The 20,710-nt window shown below is 45.7% G+C and overlaps 1 protein-coding gene across 1 annotated transcript in view; it reads right to left on the bottom strand.

The window, feature by feature from the left end:
* The window catches only part of MMP2 (matrix metallopeptidase 2), a 125,041-nt gene that overhangs the window by 67,335 nt on the left and 36,996 nt on the right, over positions 1–20,710 (bottom strand). Inside the window, exon 9 of the mRNA XM_063945283.1 lies at positions 18,459–18,612. Within this exon, the coding sequence (XP_063801353.1) occupies positions 18,459–18,612 (154 nt within the window). The remainder of the gene's footprint in view (positions 1–18,458; positions 18,613–20,710) is intronic.

Genomic DNA, 20,710 nt, shown 5'->3' with positions numbered 1-20,710 from the left:
CAGGGCTGGTTTTAGACCTTGTGGCACCAAGGGTGAATGTTCCCTTTAGCCCCCCCCCCCCTTCTCCATTCAAACAGAATAGTACCAATTTACATTACACCACAAGGTAGTGTCTGTCAGTCACATTACACAACACAGTAGTACCCCTTATACACACCAGGAAGAGCCCCTTATACACATTATGCCAAGCAGAGACCCTTTTATTCACGTAATGCCAGGTTAAGCACCTTTTATACACGTTACACAAGGTAGAGCCCCTTTTATACATGTTACACCAGGTAGAGCCCCTTTTATGCAAGTAACACCATGTAGAGCCCATTTTATACACGTTATGCCAGGTAGAGCCTCCTTTATACATGTTACACCAGGTAGAGTCTCTTATACATGTTATGCCAGGTAGAGCCCCTTTTATGCACGTAGCACCAGGTAGAGCCCGGTTTATACACATTATACCAGGTAGAGACCCTTTTATACATGTTATGTCAGGTAGAGCCTCTTATACACATTATGCCAGGTAGGGCCCCTTTTATGCATGTAGTACCAGGTAGAGCCACTTTAATACACATTACACCAGGTAGAGACCCTTTTATACATGTTACACCAGGTAGAGCCTCTTTTACACTTTATGCCAGGTAACCCCTTATACACATTGCACCAGGTAGCGCCTTATACACATTGCTCTAAGTAGCCCCTTTTAAACATTGCACCAGGTAGCCCATTTTACACACTGTTCCAAGTAACCCCTTATACACACTGTGCCAGGTAGCCCTTTATTGCATCAGGAAGAGCCCTTTACACACATTACACCAGGTAGAGATGCTTATACACATTGCACTAGGTAGAGTACCTTATTCACATTGTGCCAGGTAGAGCCCCTTATACACATTGTGCAAAGTAGAGCCTGTTATACACATTGTGCCAGGTAGCCCTTCATACACACTGCACCAGGTAGCCCCTTATATACATTGTGCCAGGTAGCCCTTTATACAAACTGCACCAGGTAGCCACACTTTGTGTCAGGTAGCCCTTATACACATTGCACCAGGTAACCCCTTATACACATTGCACCAGATAGCCCATTATACACATTGCACCAGGTAGCCCCTTATACACATTGCACCAGGTAGCCCCTTATACACACTGTGCCAGGTAGCCCCTTATACACAAAGCGCCATGTTGCCCCTTATACACTTTGCACCAGGTAGCCCCTTATACACATTGCACCAGGTAGAGCCCCTTACACACATTATGCCAGGTAGAGCCCCTTACAAACGTTATGCCAGGTAGAGCCGCTTATACACATTGTGCCAGGTAGAGCCTGTTATACACATTGCGCCAGGTAGCCCCTTATACACACTGAGCCAGGTAGCCCCTTATACACATTGTGTCAGGTAGCCCCTTATAAACACTGCGCCAGGCAGCCACATATTGCACCAGGTTACCCCTTATACACATTGCACCAGGTAGCCCCTTATACACATTGCGTCAGGTAGCCCTTTATATACATTGCATCTGGTAGCCCCTTATACACACTGCATCAGGTAACCCCTTATACTAAAGACTAGAGACTAAAGAAGGAGAAAATAGGCCCTTTAAAGGACAAGAGGGGAGTCTTAATCAAAAATTATAATGACATAGCAAACAAACTAAACAAGTTTTTTTCAACGGTATTTACCAGAGAGGACCAAATGCTGAGTCTAACACAAAATCTCAACAAAGATAATGTCCCACTGCTAAATGCTTATTTATGTGAGGAGGTAGTCTGTGACCGATTAAAAAAGTTAAAGATTAATAAGTCACCTGGTCCAGATGGAATTCATCCGAGAGTTCTTATGGAGTTGCACGCTGAACTAGCAAGACCTCTATATTTGATCTTCATGGATTCTGTTAAATTGGGTATGGTTCCCAAAGACTGGCATATAGCGGAGGTAGTGATGATATTCAAAAAGGGAGCAAAGGGGGGCGTGGCCTGAACCTGGCTTTGAACAGACGTGCAGTTTCAGAGCTCCTGCTGCCTGAGGCCAGATTTCTGCTTAATAACTGTCCCCTACGGCTTTTTTCCTCCTGACCTACCCCACCTGTAGCCCTGCTTGGCGTGCGGGTCTCAGGGAAGATTTCAAAGTGGCCCCCCGTGACGTTTGGCAACTGAGGCCTACCACCCCTGTTAAGACCGGGGCCTTGAGTTTGGCGCCTCCCCGGCCGTGAGCTCCGGGGACGTGCTGGAGCCGGACCGGGGTCGGTGGTGGCTCCCTCCCGCCCCGGACGAAGTTCCCCCGCTGCCTATCACCTGCGCTGAGGCTCCGAGACCGGTAGTGAGATCAGGGCTCCTCTATCTGCCCTCCTGAGCCGCAGCTGCGGCGGGCCTGCGTCTGCCCCTCTCCTCCCGGCGGCCATCTTCTTCTACACGACTTCCTCTCCTGCTGCCCCGTCCCGCTCCGGTGAGCGCCGGACGCTCTCCTCCGCACCCCAGATCACCTAGACGCCCTCCTAAGGTGGAGTGGAGTGGCTGGCTGCCTCCTTCGGAGCTCCGGCCATTCGCGGCCTATATCGGAACCGGGAGCCGTGGCCTAGATTTGGGCCTCCCCCCGCCGGAAGTGCCATATCAGCGTGGAAACCTGGAGCTGCCCCCCTCCCAGCCTGCCTACACTCCTGGGTGGCAATTTTCATTTACCTACTCCTCTCCTACCTGCTGATCCCTGCATTCTGCAACAGGGAAATGCCTAGAGGGAAGTGTGACCTATCAGTCCAGTCCTGTTTCATTTTATTTAAGGTGCAGTGCTGCTGGACCCTGGCTGTGTGCCTGACCTCTCACCCCTCTCTCCCGGCTGGGAGCTTACCATCTGGGTACCGCAGGCTGGAGATGACCCCCTGCCTGGCCTTGTGTGATACCGATCTTCTGATGTAATCCAGACCGCTTGTCCGCCATACATTCTGCGAGATCCTGAGCTTCTTTATCATCGTCATTCTGCCTACGGAACCTCGTCTCATTGGAATGCCTCCTAAAAAGGTCAAAGGGGGGCTGCCTTCCAGAGTATCTTTCCCGCCTCAGAAGACGACCCCTGCCGCCTCTTCTCTACGGAAGTCCTCGGTTGCCGTTTCCCCACAAGATACCCCCTGCAGCCCTGCCTCTATGCCGGGATTTGACCCTGATTCTGATGCACCTCTCACGGTCAAAACTCTGTATCAGGCCCTCTCAGCGTTTAAATCTGAGTTGACTCAAGATCTCACAGCCGCTCTTCGGGAGGTTAAGACGGAGCTGCACGCTATAGGAGACCGTACGGACCATCTAGAGAGGAAAGTAGAGGAACTGGTCTCATCTCATAATGACCTCATAACGGCCCACGATCAGCAGCAAAGTGACCTTGAGGCGTTTAAACTCAAGATTGCAGATATAGAGGACAGATCCTGGCGCAATAATATTAAGATCCGAGGCATCCCCGACTCCGTACAGAATTCAGAGTTGGAGAATTACGCTACCGTGCTGTTCCAGAAAATTCTGCCTAGAGCCGATCCTAAAGAGCTGCTTATAGACAGGATTCATAGACTACCTAAGCCACGCTCAGTTGCTCCCTCGCTCCCGAGAGATACGCTCATGAGGGTGCATTTCTTCACAACCAAAGAACGCATCCTGAAAGCGGCCAGGGAAGCGGGCGACTCCGACTCGGATGTGCTTGGCGGATTACAACTATTTCCGGACTTCTCTGCTCTGACCTTGGCCAAATGACGAGCATTCCTCCCTATCACTTTGGCACTTCGCGACCAAGACATCACGTATAGATGGGGTTTTCCGGTGAAGCTCGTCATCTCGTATGAAAATAAGTTCTACACAGTGACTTTATTGGAGACCGGAGTCAAACTACTAGCGGAGTGGGATATCTCTGTCACGCTGCCTCCTGGATCCAAGAAACAGCCTGCCCTGCAATCGGAATGGGTCACCGCCTGATGTTGACACCTTCAGCTGTGGTTTTCACGTTGGACTATATCCGGTACCATTATCACAGAATGGACTCAGCCATTATCCTTGTTGGGGTCACGTGAGTTGCCCTGCTTGCAGTTGTGTTAATGGTGTCCCATCTCTCCATGTTTATATCTCAGATTATATGCATCTGTTTTTTCTTTTGTTCTAATTTGTATTGTTGGTAGGCATATTAGCTCCTGCTTACTTTTATTTTTCCCATTCAGTTTCATGGGTGGTGGCGCTAGGCCACATGTTCCCCTCTGGTAATATACTACTGCATTTTTTTGCTTTCCTTGCAGTAGTTATGCCAACCCGATGTACTGGGTCGTTTTGGTTTGTTCCGTTCCTCTCCCCTCCCTTCACCCTTCCTCCCACCCCCCACCCCCTATTTTATGATGTAGGTATTCGTTGTTTGACACAATTCTACCTCTGTATGTGTCAAGGTCTTTCGCCTCCCACAACGTGCATTAGTTTGCTCCGATGGTTCAGGTATTATCCATGAATGTCAAGGGGTTGAACTCCCCTAATAAGCGAAGGCTGGCTTTGGGTTATTTTGCTAGGCATAAAGCAGATATTGTCACGCTGCAGGAGACACACTTTTCATCTGTAGCACCCCCTATTTTTAAAGATCGCAGATTCCCTCTAGGTTATTTTGCTAATGGCCCTTTTAAGAGGAACGGTGTGGCCATATTGTTTAGGGACTCCATCTCCTTTATTTTGCATTCTCAGATAGCTGATAAAAATGGCCGGTATCTTATATTGAGCGGCCTTTTAAACGATAAGCCGGTTACTCTGGTCTCTGCATATGCCCCGAATTCAAACAAAGTTGCTTTTATCAGTAAGTTATGTGTAGCTATTCAGAAGATTCGTACGGGCTCCCTTCTGTTCACGGGGGATTTTAATTTAGTCCTTGACCCTAAACTGGACAGGTCTCCTAGGCCCTCTCCTTCCTCTTTAACCTCCCCCAACGCCCCCTCCTTAGCCTTTCATAACCTCTTAGCTGAATTTGACCTCTATGACGTCTGGCGAGTGCAAAACCCTACTGGTCGGGAGTACACTTATTATTCCCCCGTCCACAACTCTTACTCCCGTATTGATTTTATGTTTTCGGACAAATGGACCCTCCAGTTTACCAGATCCATGGATATTCTCCCTATAACTTGGTCAGACCATGCCCCGCTGACTCTTAAATGGGATGATGCTAGTCAACACTCTCCCCCCCCCCCCCCCCCCCGCCCTTGGAGACTCTCTCCTCACTTGCTGTTTAACCCAGTCTCAAAAAAATTTATAGTTGACAATATCTCGTCCTATATGGAATTTAATTCCTCCTCGGACACGTCCACCCTGAACTTTTGGTGCGCACTTAAGGCCGTCACCCGGTGGGCAGCGATTCAGGCAGGAGCGCAGCTTAAGAAACTTAACCTACAACGCCAGGCCAATTTGGAGCTCAAGCTGAAGGACTTAGAGGACAAAAATCAATCTAGACCTACGAAAACCCTACAGAAGCAGTTAGCCGACATTAGGTCCCAACTCCAGAAATTACTTATGGCGTGCACCCAGGCCTCACTAAATAGAAAGCGTCAGAAGTTTTATCTGGCAGGGAACAGGCCGGGGAAAATGCTTGCCCATAAGCTTAGGGCTCAGCAGGCTCGGAATAGAATCAAGCTCATTGTATCCCCCACAGGCACCAAAATTTCTAATCCAAGGGAGATAGCGAATCAGTTTGCCAACTTCTACTCCCAACTTTATAACCTCTCGACTGATCCTTCTATTCCCCAGCCTACCCCCTCCTCTATCAACTCCTTCTTAGCTGATATTAACCTCCCAACTATTTCAGACGATCAATTAGCATTATTGAATGCCCCATGGTCCTTATCGGAAACCCTTCAAGTGATCAAGTCGCTTCCTCGAGGTAAGGCGCCGGGCCCCGATGGCTTTATTAATTACTTTTATGTTTCGCTCCAAGACCTCCTAGCTCCCTCTCTGGTGGCAGTTTACAACGACAATACCTCTCAAAGCATCCTCCCTGAGGAGATGCTCGAGGCGCGTATTGTCACGATCCCTATACCGGGCAAAGATGTGACTTTTTGTCAAAATTACCGTCCCATTGCGTTACTGAATGGGGACTTTAAAATATATGCTAAATTAATAGCTTCTCGATTGAATGCCCTCCTCCCCTCCCTGATACATTCGGACCAGGTTGGCTTTATCCCGGGAAGACAAGCGTCTGATAATACACGCAGGGTTTTTAACCTTGTCGATTCCCTAGCCCCTAAGCATGGTCTCCTTCTGCTATCTTTGGACGCAGAGAAGGCCTTTGATCATTTAAACTGGTCTTATATGCGAGAAGTTCTACTAAAATTTGGCCTGCGCAATCGCATCCTCTCTTCGATATTAGCTCTGTATAGCTCCCCGTCGGCCCGGGTCTTCAGTAATGGTTTTTTATCTCGTTCTTTTCCAATGTACAATGGCACCCGCCAGGGCTGCCCTCTCATTTTTGTACTGGCCATTGAGTCACTGGCAGCTAGGCTTCGAGCGGACCCGCAGTTGCCTGGATTGCGATTAGGCGCCTCGCTACACAAATTATGTTTGTTCGCGGACAATGTTCCTTTATTTGTAACGGACCCTTGCACTACACTTCCCCATTTGCACAATATCTTAGATATGTACTCTGCAGCATCCTATTATAAATTAAACGCCTTTAAGACCGATGCTTTGCCCATTAATCTCACACACTCCTTGCCCCTATTACGCGCTAAGTACCCATACAACTGGCAAACATTTTCGATACGATATCTAGGTATCTCCATCCCCCCATCTACCTCTTCTGTTTTTGAGGTTAATCTTCCTTCTCTGTTGTCCTCCCTTCAGCTGTTCACCAAATCATGGCTCAATTATGAAGTTTCTTGGTTGGGGCGTCTGCCCGCTTTTAAGATGTCGTTGCTCCCTAAATTAATGTTCCTGTTCCGAACTATCCCTTTTATTTTCCCCAAGAAATATCTAGATAAGGCCAATTATATATGGCAACAAGAAATATAGCCAAGCGCTCGATACACACCAATCTAGATGCAGCCAACAAATAAGGCTACTCAACCTTATCAGAAGAAAAAAATCGTAATGCAAAAGTAATTGTGGCGCATACAGATTGGGCAACAAAATTTATTGCTTCATTTCAAAAAACAACAATAAAATTTAATACATCATATAAATATCACCACCTGCCGGTAATTTAAACACTTTAAAAACATAAAATATGCTCTTTTTTGTCTGGTCAATATAAATAAATTAAACAAAAACTCATCCAGCAATATCCTCTATGGTGTATACTTTGACTGCTTTCCTAAATCAGTCCACTTAGATAATGTAGCAGTTCTTCAGGATATTTAGAAACACTTGTATCGCTGTAGAGATAATGTAACAATGTGGCAAAGTAGCACACTGCACGCTGATCCTTCCAACCAGCAGAATCGCTGGTAGCTGTATATAAAAGATTTCAATCAGAACAGCGTGCCAATGTCCGTTCAGTGATTTGAATCCGGTAATAGTTTTAAAGCTTAATTCTTTACAATGTCTGGCCAGACAAAATATGAATGCTCACCGCTCTCTTCCAGCATTAGAATCTCCGTGGCTTCCTCCCGGCTGCTGGTGCTTAAAACCCTTTCAAGCAGTCATCTCTGGAGGAGGTCATCCGTGTAGATCCAATAAATATTGCTGGCGGTGGGCAGTATAATGGTCAGTGGTATAAGGTAAAAGTGTATGAGTCCTTAACACATTTCCCCACCTCCCTCCGGGTTCAGCGGCCTCCCGGAGGGAGGCGGGGAAACGTGTTAAGGACTCATACACTTTTACCTTATACCACTGACCATTATACTGCCCACCGCCAGCAATTTTTATTGGATCTACACGGATGACCTCCTCCAGATATGACTGCTTGAAAGGGTTTTAAGCACCAGCAGCCGGGAGGAAGCCACGGAGATTCTAATGCTGGAAGAGAGCGGTGAGCATTCATATTTTGTCTGGCCAGACATTGTAAAGAATTAAGCTTTAAAACTTTTACCGGATTCAAATCACTGAACGGACATTGGCACGCTGTTCTGATTGAAATCTTTTATATACAGCTACCAGCGATTCTGCTGGTTGGAAGGATCAGCGTGCAGTGTGCTACTTTGCCACATTGTTACATTATCTCTACAGCGATACAAGTGTTTCTAAATATCCTGAAGAACTGCTACATTATCTAAGTGGACTGATTTAGGAAAGCAGTCAAAGTATACACCATAGAGGATATTGCTGGATGAGTTTTTGTTTAATTTATTCATATTGACCAGACAAAAAAGAGCATATTTTATGTTTTTAAAGTGTTTAAATTACCGGCCGGTGGTGATATTTATATGATGTATTAAATTTTATTGTTGTTTTTTGAAATGAAGCAATAAATTTTGTTGCCCAATCTGTATGCACCACAATTACTTTTGCATTACAATTATATATGGTCACCAATTATATATGGTCTTCGCGCCTGCCTAAACTTGCCCGCGCAAGGATGTCTCTACCGAGGAGAGCCGGTGGCCTGGATATGCCTAATTTACCATTGTACTAGGAGGCCTGACTCTTGGCCCAGATTAAAGAATTCTGCAGAGATATATGTCCGGGGTGGACGTGTCTGGAGGAGGCGACCTGCCCCCGCTTTCCCCTGAAAGATCTCTTTTGGCTGCCAAACCCCTTCGCCCACAGAGCTTAAACCTCCTTCCCTCTACCTGAGCCACGCTTCAGGTTTGGGACAAATTGACTGCGGCCATATCCCCCTCGTATCATAATATGTTTTTGATATCACTAAGTACGGTGGCCGCCATAGTCCCTAACCTTAATCTGGCGGGCTGGCGGTCCAGGGGGATGGCGGTCCTGGGAGATGTGTTTAATGGGTCTGTGCTCGCCTCCTTTTCTGATATTCAGGGATGCTTCTCTTTGCCTGACTCTGAGAAGCTTCGATATTATCAAATCCAGCACTGGTGGACTAGCCTCCACCTTACCCCCACCCCACCACCCCCTGGTATTCTGCACGCCATAGGCCGATTTTCTAGTGCTACTTCAAAGGGGAAGATTTCCTTCTGGTATAGAACATTACTGTCACTGATCCCCGTTTCTAAATCTAGAGCCCAAATCAGGTGGGAGGCGGATGTGGCTGTGCTCTCCATGATTCTCAATGGCAGCACATTTTTATGTCATCTTTTACTATGGCTAAATGCCTGAATCACTCCGAAATGCATGTCAAGCTACTTCATAGATTATACCTCACACCTGAAAGGTTGCATACGATTTGGCCTGCATGTTCGAAGTTTTGTTGGCGTCTGTGCGGAGAGATAGGCCACCTCTTCCATATTTTTTGGACATGTTCCCATATTCAATTGTACTGGGTGGAGGTATTTGGGCTCATCAACAAAGTTTTGAATCTTGATTTGTCCCCCTCCCCCCCTTATAGCTTTATTGAATGTATACCCTCGATCCGTGGGTGCACATTTACACTATGTCTTAGGACACATCTGTCTCTCTGCACGTGCGGCTTTAGCCCAAAACTGGAAGCAGCCCACACCGCCTCCCCTATTGAAGGTGTTACACAAAATACAGCTGCATTTCTTGATGGAGACTGAGCACATCACATACTCCTTCACCGCTAAATCTCCCCTTGTGCGTTGGATGCCCTGGCATCTGTTTATCACGGAGGGTGAGGGTGCTACACTGATACTACGTCCCCCTCCCCTAGACATGCACCCTCCAGCCCTTTCGGCTGATGAGGCCCCCTCCCCCCCTCCTAAGCCTGGGATGACCTTCTCCTTAGTGTTGTATTTATAATATGCCCATTGCCGCCTCTCCTTTATTTTTGTTTTTCTTCTCCCTGTATTACTATTTCTCATATTAGGTTCACTGCAAATTTCTTTGATGTACTTCTCTGATGTTTGATTGACTTTGAACTGTCTGTACATGTTTGCCATTGCGTTGTCTCATGTATTTATGTACCTACTCCCCCCCCCTTCTTTCTTCCTTCTGTACCCCTGTTTTGCAACACGAAAATTCAATAAAAACTATTGATGATAAAAAAAAGGGGAGCAAAGCTGAACCAGGTAATTATAGACCTGTTAGTCTTACATCTATAGTGGGGAAAGTATTGGAAGGTATTCTAAGGGACGGTATTCAAAAGTTCCTTGAAGCAAATAAGGTAATTAAAAGGAACCAACATGGATTTGTGAAGGACAGATCATGTCAAACCAACTTACTTGGCTTTTATGAAACAGTGAGTGCGAACCATGATCAGGGTAAGCAGGTGGATGTAATCTTTTTAGACTTTGCCAAAGCTTTCGACACTGTACCACACATGCATCTTATCTATAAGCTACAAGAAATAGGGCTAGGGAGCACAATATGCACTTGGGTCAGTAATTGGTTAGATAATAGGGAGCAGCACATTGTGGTCAATGGATCATTTTCAAGTTGGACTAAAGTACTAAGTGGTGTGCCACAAAGGTCTGTACTTGGACCACTTTTGTTCAACATTTTCATCAACGACCTAACAGTAGGTCTAGAGAGCATGGTGTCAATTTTCGCAGACGATCCCAAATTGTGTAAGGTTATAAATACGGAGGGGGATGCTGAGTCTCTTCAGAACAATTTAATTAAACTGGAAGCATGAGCAGCGAAATGGAGATTGAGATTCAACACAGACAAGTGTTAGGTAATGCACTGTGGGGGCAAGACCAGAAATTACACCTACATACTAAATGGGGTGATACTAGGGGATTCTGTACTGGAAAAAGACTTAGGAGTTCACATAGATAACAAATTAAGCAGCAATACCCAAAGTAGGAGTGCAGCAAATAAGGCTAATAAGATATTAGCATGCATAAAACAGGGAATTGATGCAAGGGACAAGAGAATTATACTCCCATTATATAAATCACTAGTGAGGCCACATCTTGAATACTGTATGTAATTTTGGGCACCATATTACAAAAAGGATATCCTGGAGCTAGAAAAGGTTCAGATGCGGGCGACCAAACTAATCAAGGGCATGGAGACGCTGGAATACGAGGAAAGGCTTGCAAGGCTAGGCATGTTTACATTGGAAAAGAGGAGACTAAGAGTGGACATGATCAAAATCTACAAATATATAAGGGGTCAATACACAGAGCTCGAGAGAGAGACCTGTTTTCTATAAGATCAGCACAGAGGACACGTGGTCACTCGCTGAGGTTAGAGGAGAGGAGTTTCCGCACATTGAGGCGAAAAGGTTTTTTCACAGTAAAGACAATACATGTTTGGAATTCCCTGCCTGAGAGAGTAGTAACAACGGACTCAGTCAACACCTTTAAGAATGGGTTAGATAAATTCCTATTGGATAAAGTTATTCAGGGTTATGGTGCGCATTATAGTTAATATAACTAGTCCTAACATAAAAATAACTAGTTCTATAATAAGATTGCATAGGAGACCACAAATAGGTTGAACTCGATGGACAATTGTCTTTTTTCAACCTTAGTTACTATGTTACTATACACACTGCACCAGGTAGCCCCTTATACACACTGCACCAGGCAGCCCCTTATACTCACTGCGCCAGGTAGCCACTTATACACATTGCACCAGATAGCCCATTATACACATTGCACTAGGTAGCCCCTTATACACACTGCACCAGGTAGCCCATTATACACATTGCGCCAGGTAAAGCCCAGAGAGAGAAAGAGTGTGTGTGTGTGTGTGTGTGTGTGTGTGTGCGTGTGTGTTTGTATGTATATGTGTGTGTCATCTGCCCTGCTGCCTGTGTCCCCGTCACTCACCATGCGGTGCCTGCTCTTCCAGTCTTCCAATAATCTTACCTTACGTCACTTACTGGGTGTACGTGAATAGTGGAGGGGGGGGGGGTGCAGCATGGTGCAAGCAGCTGGAGGTGGCCATGGTAGGAGGGTGGCCAGTCATCGCGGTTGGTTTGATACTCAAATGAGTCTTCAGAGCCCATGTGAAGTTTTGTATAGAGGTAGAAAATTCTATAGACAGGAAGCAGCACATGCAAAATCTTGGAGGTGGGAGAGGCGGCATGCATTTGTGCAGTGAAGAGGAAGGGCAGGAGTGTGAAGGGAGATAAGGTCAGAAATGTAAATGGAAGAGAAATGGGTCAGGGCTTTGCAAGTGAGTGTGAGGAAGGTTAAATAGAATTTTAAAGTGGAAGGGGAGCCAGTGAAGGGCTTGCAAAAGAGGGGAGGAGACGGATATAGTACATTTGGAAAAGAACATGCTCTGGGCAGCAGCATTGATTTGAGTCCAGAGAGGCAGTAATAGGAAATTACAGTAGTTTAATCTGGAGATGACCAGTAAATGGGTTAGGGTCTTAGTAGCATTTAGAGTGAGAAAGGTTCTGATCCTGGAAATGTTCTGGAGATGGAAATGGCAGGACTGCAAAAGGTACTGAATGTGTGGTTTGAAGGATAGGGAGACTTCAAAGATAACTCCAAAACAGAGCAGAGAGAAGGATTTGCAGTAGAGAGGGTGGAAGTACACCGTATTAAAAGCAGGAAAGAGGTAGAAGAGAATAAGCAGAGAGTAGTAGCCCTTGGATTTGGCAGCAAGAAGGTCATTGCTGACATTCATGAAGGCAGTTTCAGTGGAGAGAATGGAAGCCAGACTGAAAAGGATCAAGCAAGGAGTGTGGGGAAAGACAGGTGGTAAGACAGTTGTAGACAATACGCTCCAGGAGTTGGAGAGAGTGTTAGGATCAAGGGTAGTTTTTTTTAAGAATGGGGAGACAGGGGCATGCTTGAATGCAGGGGTGACAGTGACTGATGATAAGGAGAAATTGAGGAGGCAGGCAAGATGGGAACAAGCAGAAGGAGAGAGGTAGCAGAGGAGGTGGGAAGGGAAATGGTCAAGTCCAGAGGTGGAAGTGAGGGGAAACTGGATGAGGGTCATGACTTCATCTCCAGAAAAAGGGAAAAAAGAAGTCGGAGTTGGTAATGTCAAAGTCGAAAAATATTGCAGTACACACATCATGTACAAACTACACACAGATGGCCTCCGTGCGCGTACTTGCTCTGCTGTGCGTGCGCATATTCGCAATTTGCATTAGCGCGTGGTATGGGTAATTATGGTAGAGTTTCTGAACGCATGGAAAGCTATCAAAACACATTACATATTTAATCCAAATAGTGCACAATGTACACATAGCCTCCCTGCACCACATCAGAAAATAACAACAGTTTAAATTGTTTCAGAACAAAGGGATTCACCTTTACAGAATAGGAGGGGACAGAACAAGGTGGTGTTTGGTATCCAGCTGAAGGGTATTTTAAGGGTAACATTCCGGTGTTGGTTTGAGAAATATCGCATGTTCCTGCGGATAGTTATGTGCAGAAGCAGAATATAGATATAAACTGTATTTACTGTACATTATGTATGCAGCGGGAATCCAGAGGAGACCACCCACAAGAGCAGTGAAAATAGACATCGCCTACCTATTCAAACCGACCTATGACTTCTCCTGTACTGTAAATGTGCATTCCTGTGTCCAATGGACAAAGAGATTACAGTATCTATTGTATTGCTTTTTGGAAGAATTGTATAAAGAGAGCCTACTGCAGGCCTGGTCAGACACAAGACTCACAACATTATCTATCAGATGACGGAGGACCAGACCGGGTAGCGCAAGCAAATCCACTCACGTATGTAACATTGAATGTAGCCATTTACTCTGTTATATTGTATTGTATTGTTTGTATTGTAACCCCCTTTCAGCAATAATACGCTGTGGTGTCGGAACCCAGTGGTTTAACTACAGACTGGTGTCGTGTATTTCTTTCCCTGCTAAGGTTTAAAGTGTAATAGCATCACACTGCATTGCTGCATAAGGTTTAAAGTGTAATAGCATCACACTGCATTGCTGCAAAAGGTTTAAAGTGTATCTCTGGGTGTGTACGCGCTGTGAGTACTTTGTACCGTCAGCACGGCGTTTATACGCTAAGTCCGTACACAGCACGGGACTTTGTACGCTAATAGCGTACAAAGTACGTAGAGTGTGTATTAAGTACAGCGGCCGCAGCGGCTCCAGGGTAAAGTGTATTTTAGGTGTGTTTAAGGTATAGCTTTCATTCCTAAGTATAAATTAGCATTATCAGTAAGATGGATGGGGAGGAGTGGTATTGGAAAGAAGGGGGCAGGGTGCTGAAAGCAAGGTGGGATTTGATGTCCTGGCATGCTGTATGGAGTAAATTTCGGATGTGAAATAGGTGGCAATGTGAAGGACAGGGAGCAAAGAGGGGAGTTGAAGCAGAATGGGCAGAGGAGGGAGTTGTAAGTGGCGAAGAAATGCCGGGATTTGAGGAGTGGGAGGAGATGAGGTTCTTGAAATACGACTGTCTAGAATAGGAAAGGGAAGCACTGTAGGATGACAGCAGAAATTTGAAATGGAGGAAGTCTGCACTAGAGTGTGATTTCCCTTACTGTTGCTCTGCGATTTGTGAACAATTTTGCAGATATCTGGGGAATTTAGGATGCTAGGTTTAAGGGGTTGACCTGTGATAGTGAACAGTACAGAAGTAAGAGAGGCACTATATAAGGAAGTGGCTTGTTCAGGGCATTGGGTACTGGTGTTGATGGCCTCAGTGTTACACTTAGTGATGGTAGCCTTAGGAGGCAGAGTTGGAGAAGCAGAGAGGGATACGTTAAAAGAGAACAGGTGATGGTCAGAGAAGGGGAATGGGGAAATGGAGTAATTAGAAATATCAGAACGGTGAGTGAAGATCAGATCAGTAAGTGGCCACTCACATAAGAGGATGAGGAGGGGCACTGAGAGTGACCATGAGGTTAAGGATCTTAGAGGCAGGGGATTTTGTGGAGATATAATGTTTGATGTTGAAGCCACCTAAGATAATGGAGAGAAGATCTGAAGAGAGGAAGTGAGGGAGCCAGAAAGCAGTTGTCAAGGAATTTGGAGGAGAACCAGGAAGCGGTAAATTACAGCTACTCGAAGATGAACAGGTTTTGCATGAGTTTTTGAGGCTGCCAGAGGAAAGAGCAGCAGGAGAAGTGGTGTCAGAGGGGAAAATCCGGGTTTCAATCATGGCTACAAGATTTCAGGGAGTTGGAAATAAAAAGGTTGTGAGTGGGGTTAACCACAGACAGATCTAGCATTCCAGAGGCCACAGGAGAGAGGGAGAGAGCTTTTGGAGAGATATGAAGGAGATTATCAGGGTTGCTGTAGCATTGACATGAGATTAATTTGGAGAGCAGGGATAAAGGGGGTGGGCAGGGTGTGAGTTTAGTGTGATAAGAATGGAGGTAAGGTGAGGTAACAGGGAGAGGAGGCAGGGAGCAGGGCTTAGTTGGGTAGTAGGACCATGGTGGAGGAGAAGTGAATGAAAGTGGGGTAACAGGAGAGGGAGAAGGGAAGCAGAAGGGAGGAAGGCAGACCAATGAGGGGAAAGTAGATGAGGAGGAGGTGGAGGAGACTATGGGGTTAGATATTGATAAGTACCCGTGTCTGATGTAGAGATGAGCGGGTTTGATTTTACTCGGATTTACTTGGTTCTCAAAACGGCATCTTATTGGCTCACGGATGTCACGTGTTTTGGATAGCCAATAGTAAAAATCCATATAAAACCAAACTGGCATTAATTCTAGTGTTAAATCCGAACCTGCTTATCTCTAGTTTGAAGACAGATGGTGCCACTGACATCAACCATCAACTATCATCGCTTAGTATCATCTGTCAAACAACGACTGTCAGAATTTCAGATAAATTCATTGTGTACTTTTGTTTTGGTAGCTGTTGGAAGTGAGCAAGTTTGAGTTTTTTCTAACTATGGAAAAAGTGCAGTACCGATCGGTGATTAGATTCTTGGTTTGGATGGAAAGACGTGTGAGGAAATTAAAGAAAAGTTGGAAGCCGTTTATGGGGACCTTTCACTTTCGATGACAACCAACAGATATTGGTTCAATGAATTCAAGCGTGGTCATACATCCGTCCTCGATGAAGAGCGTCCATGTCACCCAATTGAGGTGACTGCGGATGTAATGGTCAACAAAATCCATGATATCGTATTGGCAGACCGTCGAGTGAAGATCAGAGAGATTGTTGAGATTGTAGGCATCTCATTTGTACGTGTGCAGAATATCCTACATGAACATTTGGGCATGATAAAGCTATCGGCAAGATGGGTGCCACGTTTGCTCACTGTGGACAACAGTGTTTGGACCTGTTTAAGTGCAATCCGAAGGAGTTTCTGCACCATTTCATAACTGTTGATGAAACATGGATCCATTACTACATGCCAGAAATGAAGGAACAGTCAAAACAGTGTACTTCACCCGGCGAACGTGCATCAAAGAAGGCGAAGATGGTTCCATTGGCCGCAAAGGACATGGCCACCGTTTTCTGGGATTTGAAAGGCATAATCTTCATCGACTATTTAGAAAAGGGAAGAATAATCACAGGGCAGTATTATGCTCAATTATTGGGCAGAGTCGACGACGCATTGAAGAGAAAACGGCCCACTTGGCGAAGAAAAAAGTGCTGTTCCACCATGATAATGCGCTGGCACACTCGTCCCACGTCGCCACAGCAAAATTGGTGGAATTGGGCTATGCATTGCTGCCGCATCCACCGTATTCTCCAGATTTGGCCCCCTGCGACTTCTTCCTGTTTCCAAACATGATAAAATTGCTCAGCGGAAAGAGATTTACATCGAACGAGGAGGTCATCACCGAAACTGAAGCCTATTTCGCAGAGTTCGACAAGCCCTATTTTTTGGAGGACTTGAAAAAGTTGGAATATTGTTGGGCCAAGTGTATCGAGCTAAACGATTTTACCAGCAACTTTAACAATTCGTTGTAGATCAGACTACAACGAATTGTTAAAGTTGCTGGTAAAATCGTAGGGACGAATCTCCCAGCAATTGAAGACATCTATTGGGCTAGGGTCACGAAGCGGGCGGAAAGGATCATCAATGACCGCTCCCACCCCACCTATGGCCTGCTCCGACGGCTGCAGTCTGGCAGGCGGTACAGTTTGAGGCTAGTGAGGACTGCCAGACATAGGAACAGCTTCTCTCCCCAGGCAACTATCATGTTGAACTTGACTATTGCCTAGACCATTCCACAACCTTACACGGAAGATGCTACTCAAGCACCGCCATTATTCCCTTCTCTGTGTTGTGTTATGCTGCGTTATGTCGTTGCCATCCTATTGTGTTGTCCTTTTGTGTTATCTGAGAGCAGTGGTTATCAGAAACAAATTCCTTGTGTACTCTGTATTCGGTACTGATATACTTGGCAATAAAAGTGATTCTGATTCTGATTCTAAAAGGGGACTATGTTGAAAAATAAATCAAAATTTTCCCAATAAAAGTTTTTTTTCTTGCCTAACACTGGTACTTATCAATCACCCCTCGTAGGGGTTGGAATAAAGGATTAGGTAGACACAGTGACGGGGAAGTTTAAGAACACTTGGACATACAGATGTATCCTCATACATCTAGTCTCAATACTCCACGCAGTGCGAGATGCCTGGTGCAAGTAAGCCGCCAGATCCCATGCAACACTGCTAGCATCGGGTGCTGAAAATGCATCTTAGTCGCAACGTGACTTGACTAGGAAGCACCAGAATACTTGTGCAAGACTTGTATATTGTGTGTGGCTGAGTCTGTATGCAGAGCACAACGGTACTTGTATTGGAAAAAAAAGCTGCAATTGGTATATTGAGGTACTTCATATACAGATTCAAAGATTCAGTCACACAGATATATAAGTGCCGCATAACAAATTAATAAGATCAGTCTCCCGGTGTGTCCAGGTAAAACGACGCATAAAACACTCCTGATGCTAGCAGAGTCTCCTGGGGCCTGGCATGAATTCTAAACAGGAGATGACCAAAGATAAAAAAGCAGACAGGAGCTATTCAGAGTCACACAGAAGTCAGACAGATCTCCACTTCTTGCTAAATGGGTGTCACTGGGCATCCACTGAATGGTTGAAATTAGCATAAGCTTACCATGGACTAAGTTGTGACATATACAGAGGCATACTTGCCAATATTAATATTCTGCCCTCATTATTGACTGCTGATGGGGTGGGGTCAGACATTTTGCATTATTAGGCCCCATCCCTAATGTCGTAATGCTGTGATGTCTATCAAGAGAGGGTAGGGTCAAAATTATGCCATTTTCATAGAATTGCATCATAATGACCCCACCAACCCCAAATTGGACCCATGATTCATGTCATTATGTTCCCCATCCAGGCCATTTCACTAGGAAGTCGGCAGGATGTGGGAGGACCAGCTACTTTTCTGGTGGCTGCTCTCAAAAGAGGATGTATAGGGACAGTGTGGGCAAATAAAGCATGTATTTTGGCCAATTTGCCTGCGGATCCGAATCATACCAGATATTTCCTTATTTGAACTGCACAGAAAGAAGACAAGATAGTTGTAGTAAAAACTTTTAACTCAGATGTTCCTTACCGATCTTTAAAGAAGAATATCTCCCCTCTTATTTGTGTTATCCCATCAAACACAATGTCTTTCGTGCACAGCTCTGGAGTGACAGGGCCTAGAGTCGGAGATGGTCCTGGTCCTGGTCCAGGTCCGGGCCCAGGTTTACTTTCAGATCCCTCTCCTAGAAAAAGTAAGGAAAGTTCAGTTGTCAAAGGAGACTTTCAATCAGTGTAGGACTGGGCATGAAGGGCCCACCGAGGAAATTCAGTGGTAGGGGCCCATGCTTAAAGGCTTGGCTAACCATTAGTACATGGTCTGGGCCCCTTGATAGATATGTATAGTAAATACAGCTAGTGCATGCATGATATTGTACCAGACTAATAACAGCAATGCTTTGTAGAAAGGTGCAGTATAATGTAACATATACATAATGTATAATTCAGTTAGACAATCTGGAACCTGATCCATGCAGGAAGGAGGGGGGGGGGACCACAGGCAGTGGGGCCCACCGGGGGTTTCCCCAGCACCCCTGTGGGCCAATCCGACCCTGCTTTCAATTGATTACTGCAAACCAAATGTAAGCCCTGAGCCCATTTAATATGTGTAAATAGAAGACAGTCCTAAAATTAGTTTCTTCCTAAACACTCTATAACTGACCCTCGTTGGTTGCAGGAAGCACCATATCTGGGATTGCTTTGGAAATTTCATGCTTTTTGCTGGAACAATAGCTAATACTATGCACCTGTAAAGTTGACAACTGAGACGGCTCTCTAGATAGTACAGTATGTAGCCATTATGTCAATGTCAACAATGAGCATGTTGACATCTACAATGTCGATATTGGCAACATCAATATGGTCATTATGTCAACAGTGTGAATGTCGACATCACAGTGTCAATGGTAAAGGGTTAGTTTTACAGTTAGACTGCAGTTAGGGTTAGGAATCTAACACCAGAAAAATACAATGTCAACACGCCAACTGTCGACACACACACAATGATTACATGATGATCATGTCAGCGGTAAGACCATGCAGACTCCGGTGTTGGCATTCTGAATGTCGACAAAACATACCACATTTATCTAAATACATCTAAATTTGTGCTTTCTACTTTTCTGACAGAACTGGTTTTGATAGAATAATTACTTTTCCAATGGTCAGACGCACACTGACTAAATATTATGAGGAAATATCTTCAATAGACAGCCCACTGATTACATTTATTAACCAGTTTTGGAACAAACTTTCGACCACATAGACTTTGTAATAAATATTGGCAAAATAGGTGAATCCTTGTACAAAAAGTGAAATACTGTACATGATTTAATATTCAACCTTTCTCTTCCTTTAGTGGGTAGTGTGTCTGTGTGGCCATGTACCTAATGGATTTTAGATGCATTGTTTTATTGTAGTCTTTACAATGTCTTTGAATGGGACAAGAGCAAAACATGGCACAAGAACCATTCCGAAAAAACATGCAGTACAGCAGTACAACATAACACAATACAAGTACAAATGTCAGTGGGCATGATAACTGTACGGGTTCACTACGGCTGGCCGGCGGTCGGGCTCCCGGCGACCAGCATCCCGGCGCCGGGAGCCCGACCGCCGGCTTACCGACAGCGTGGCGAGCGCAAATGAGCCCCCATGCGGGCTCGCTGCGCTCGCCACGCTACGGGCTCCCGGCGACCAGCATCCCGGCGCCGGGAGCCCGACCGCCGGCTTACCGACAGCGTGGCGAGCGCAAATGAGCCCCCATGCGCCACGCTACGGGCACGGTGGCGCGCTACGCGCACCACACTATTTTATTCTCCCTCTATGGGGGTCGTGGACCCCCACGAGGGAAAATAAGTGTCGGTATGCCGGCTGTCGGGCTCCCGGCGCCGGTATACTGAGCGCCGGGAGCCCGACCGCCGGCATACAGAAGACCACCCAACTGGGGTTCTCTACGGCTGGCCGGCGGTCGGGCTCCCGGCGACCAGCATCCCGGCGCCGGGAGCCCGACCGCCGGCTTAGAAGACCACCCAACTGTACAAATATGGTTTCTGGTGTGAACCCTGTTTACATGCAATTTGCAAATGTTAAAAATGCTACTAAAACTCACATCTTTGTAAAGAACTTCTCATAGATATTCTGGAAAGGGATGTAGTTGGCATCCAGACCCACTGTATGGCGTTTTGGAGACCAGGACTGGAATCCCAACACCTATCAGAATGCTGATGCCAGAATCCCAAATATAAGTATGCCTGTTAGGGTTAGGCTGTGTGTGTGTGTGTG

Source organism: Pseudophryne corroboree, chromosome 11 (assembly GCF_028390025.1).
Source record: "Pseudophryne corroboree isolate aPseCor3 chromosome 11, aPseCor3.hap2, whole genome shotgun sequence".
NCBI classification, from domain to species: domain Eukaryota; kingdom Metazoa; phylum Chordata; class Amphibia; order Anura; family Myobatrachidae; genus Pseudophryne; species Pseudophryne corroboree.
The sequence above is the reverse complement of the archived record's forward strand: the minus strand, read 5'-3'. Positions and strand labels throughout refer to the sequence as shown.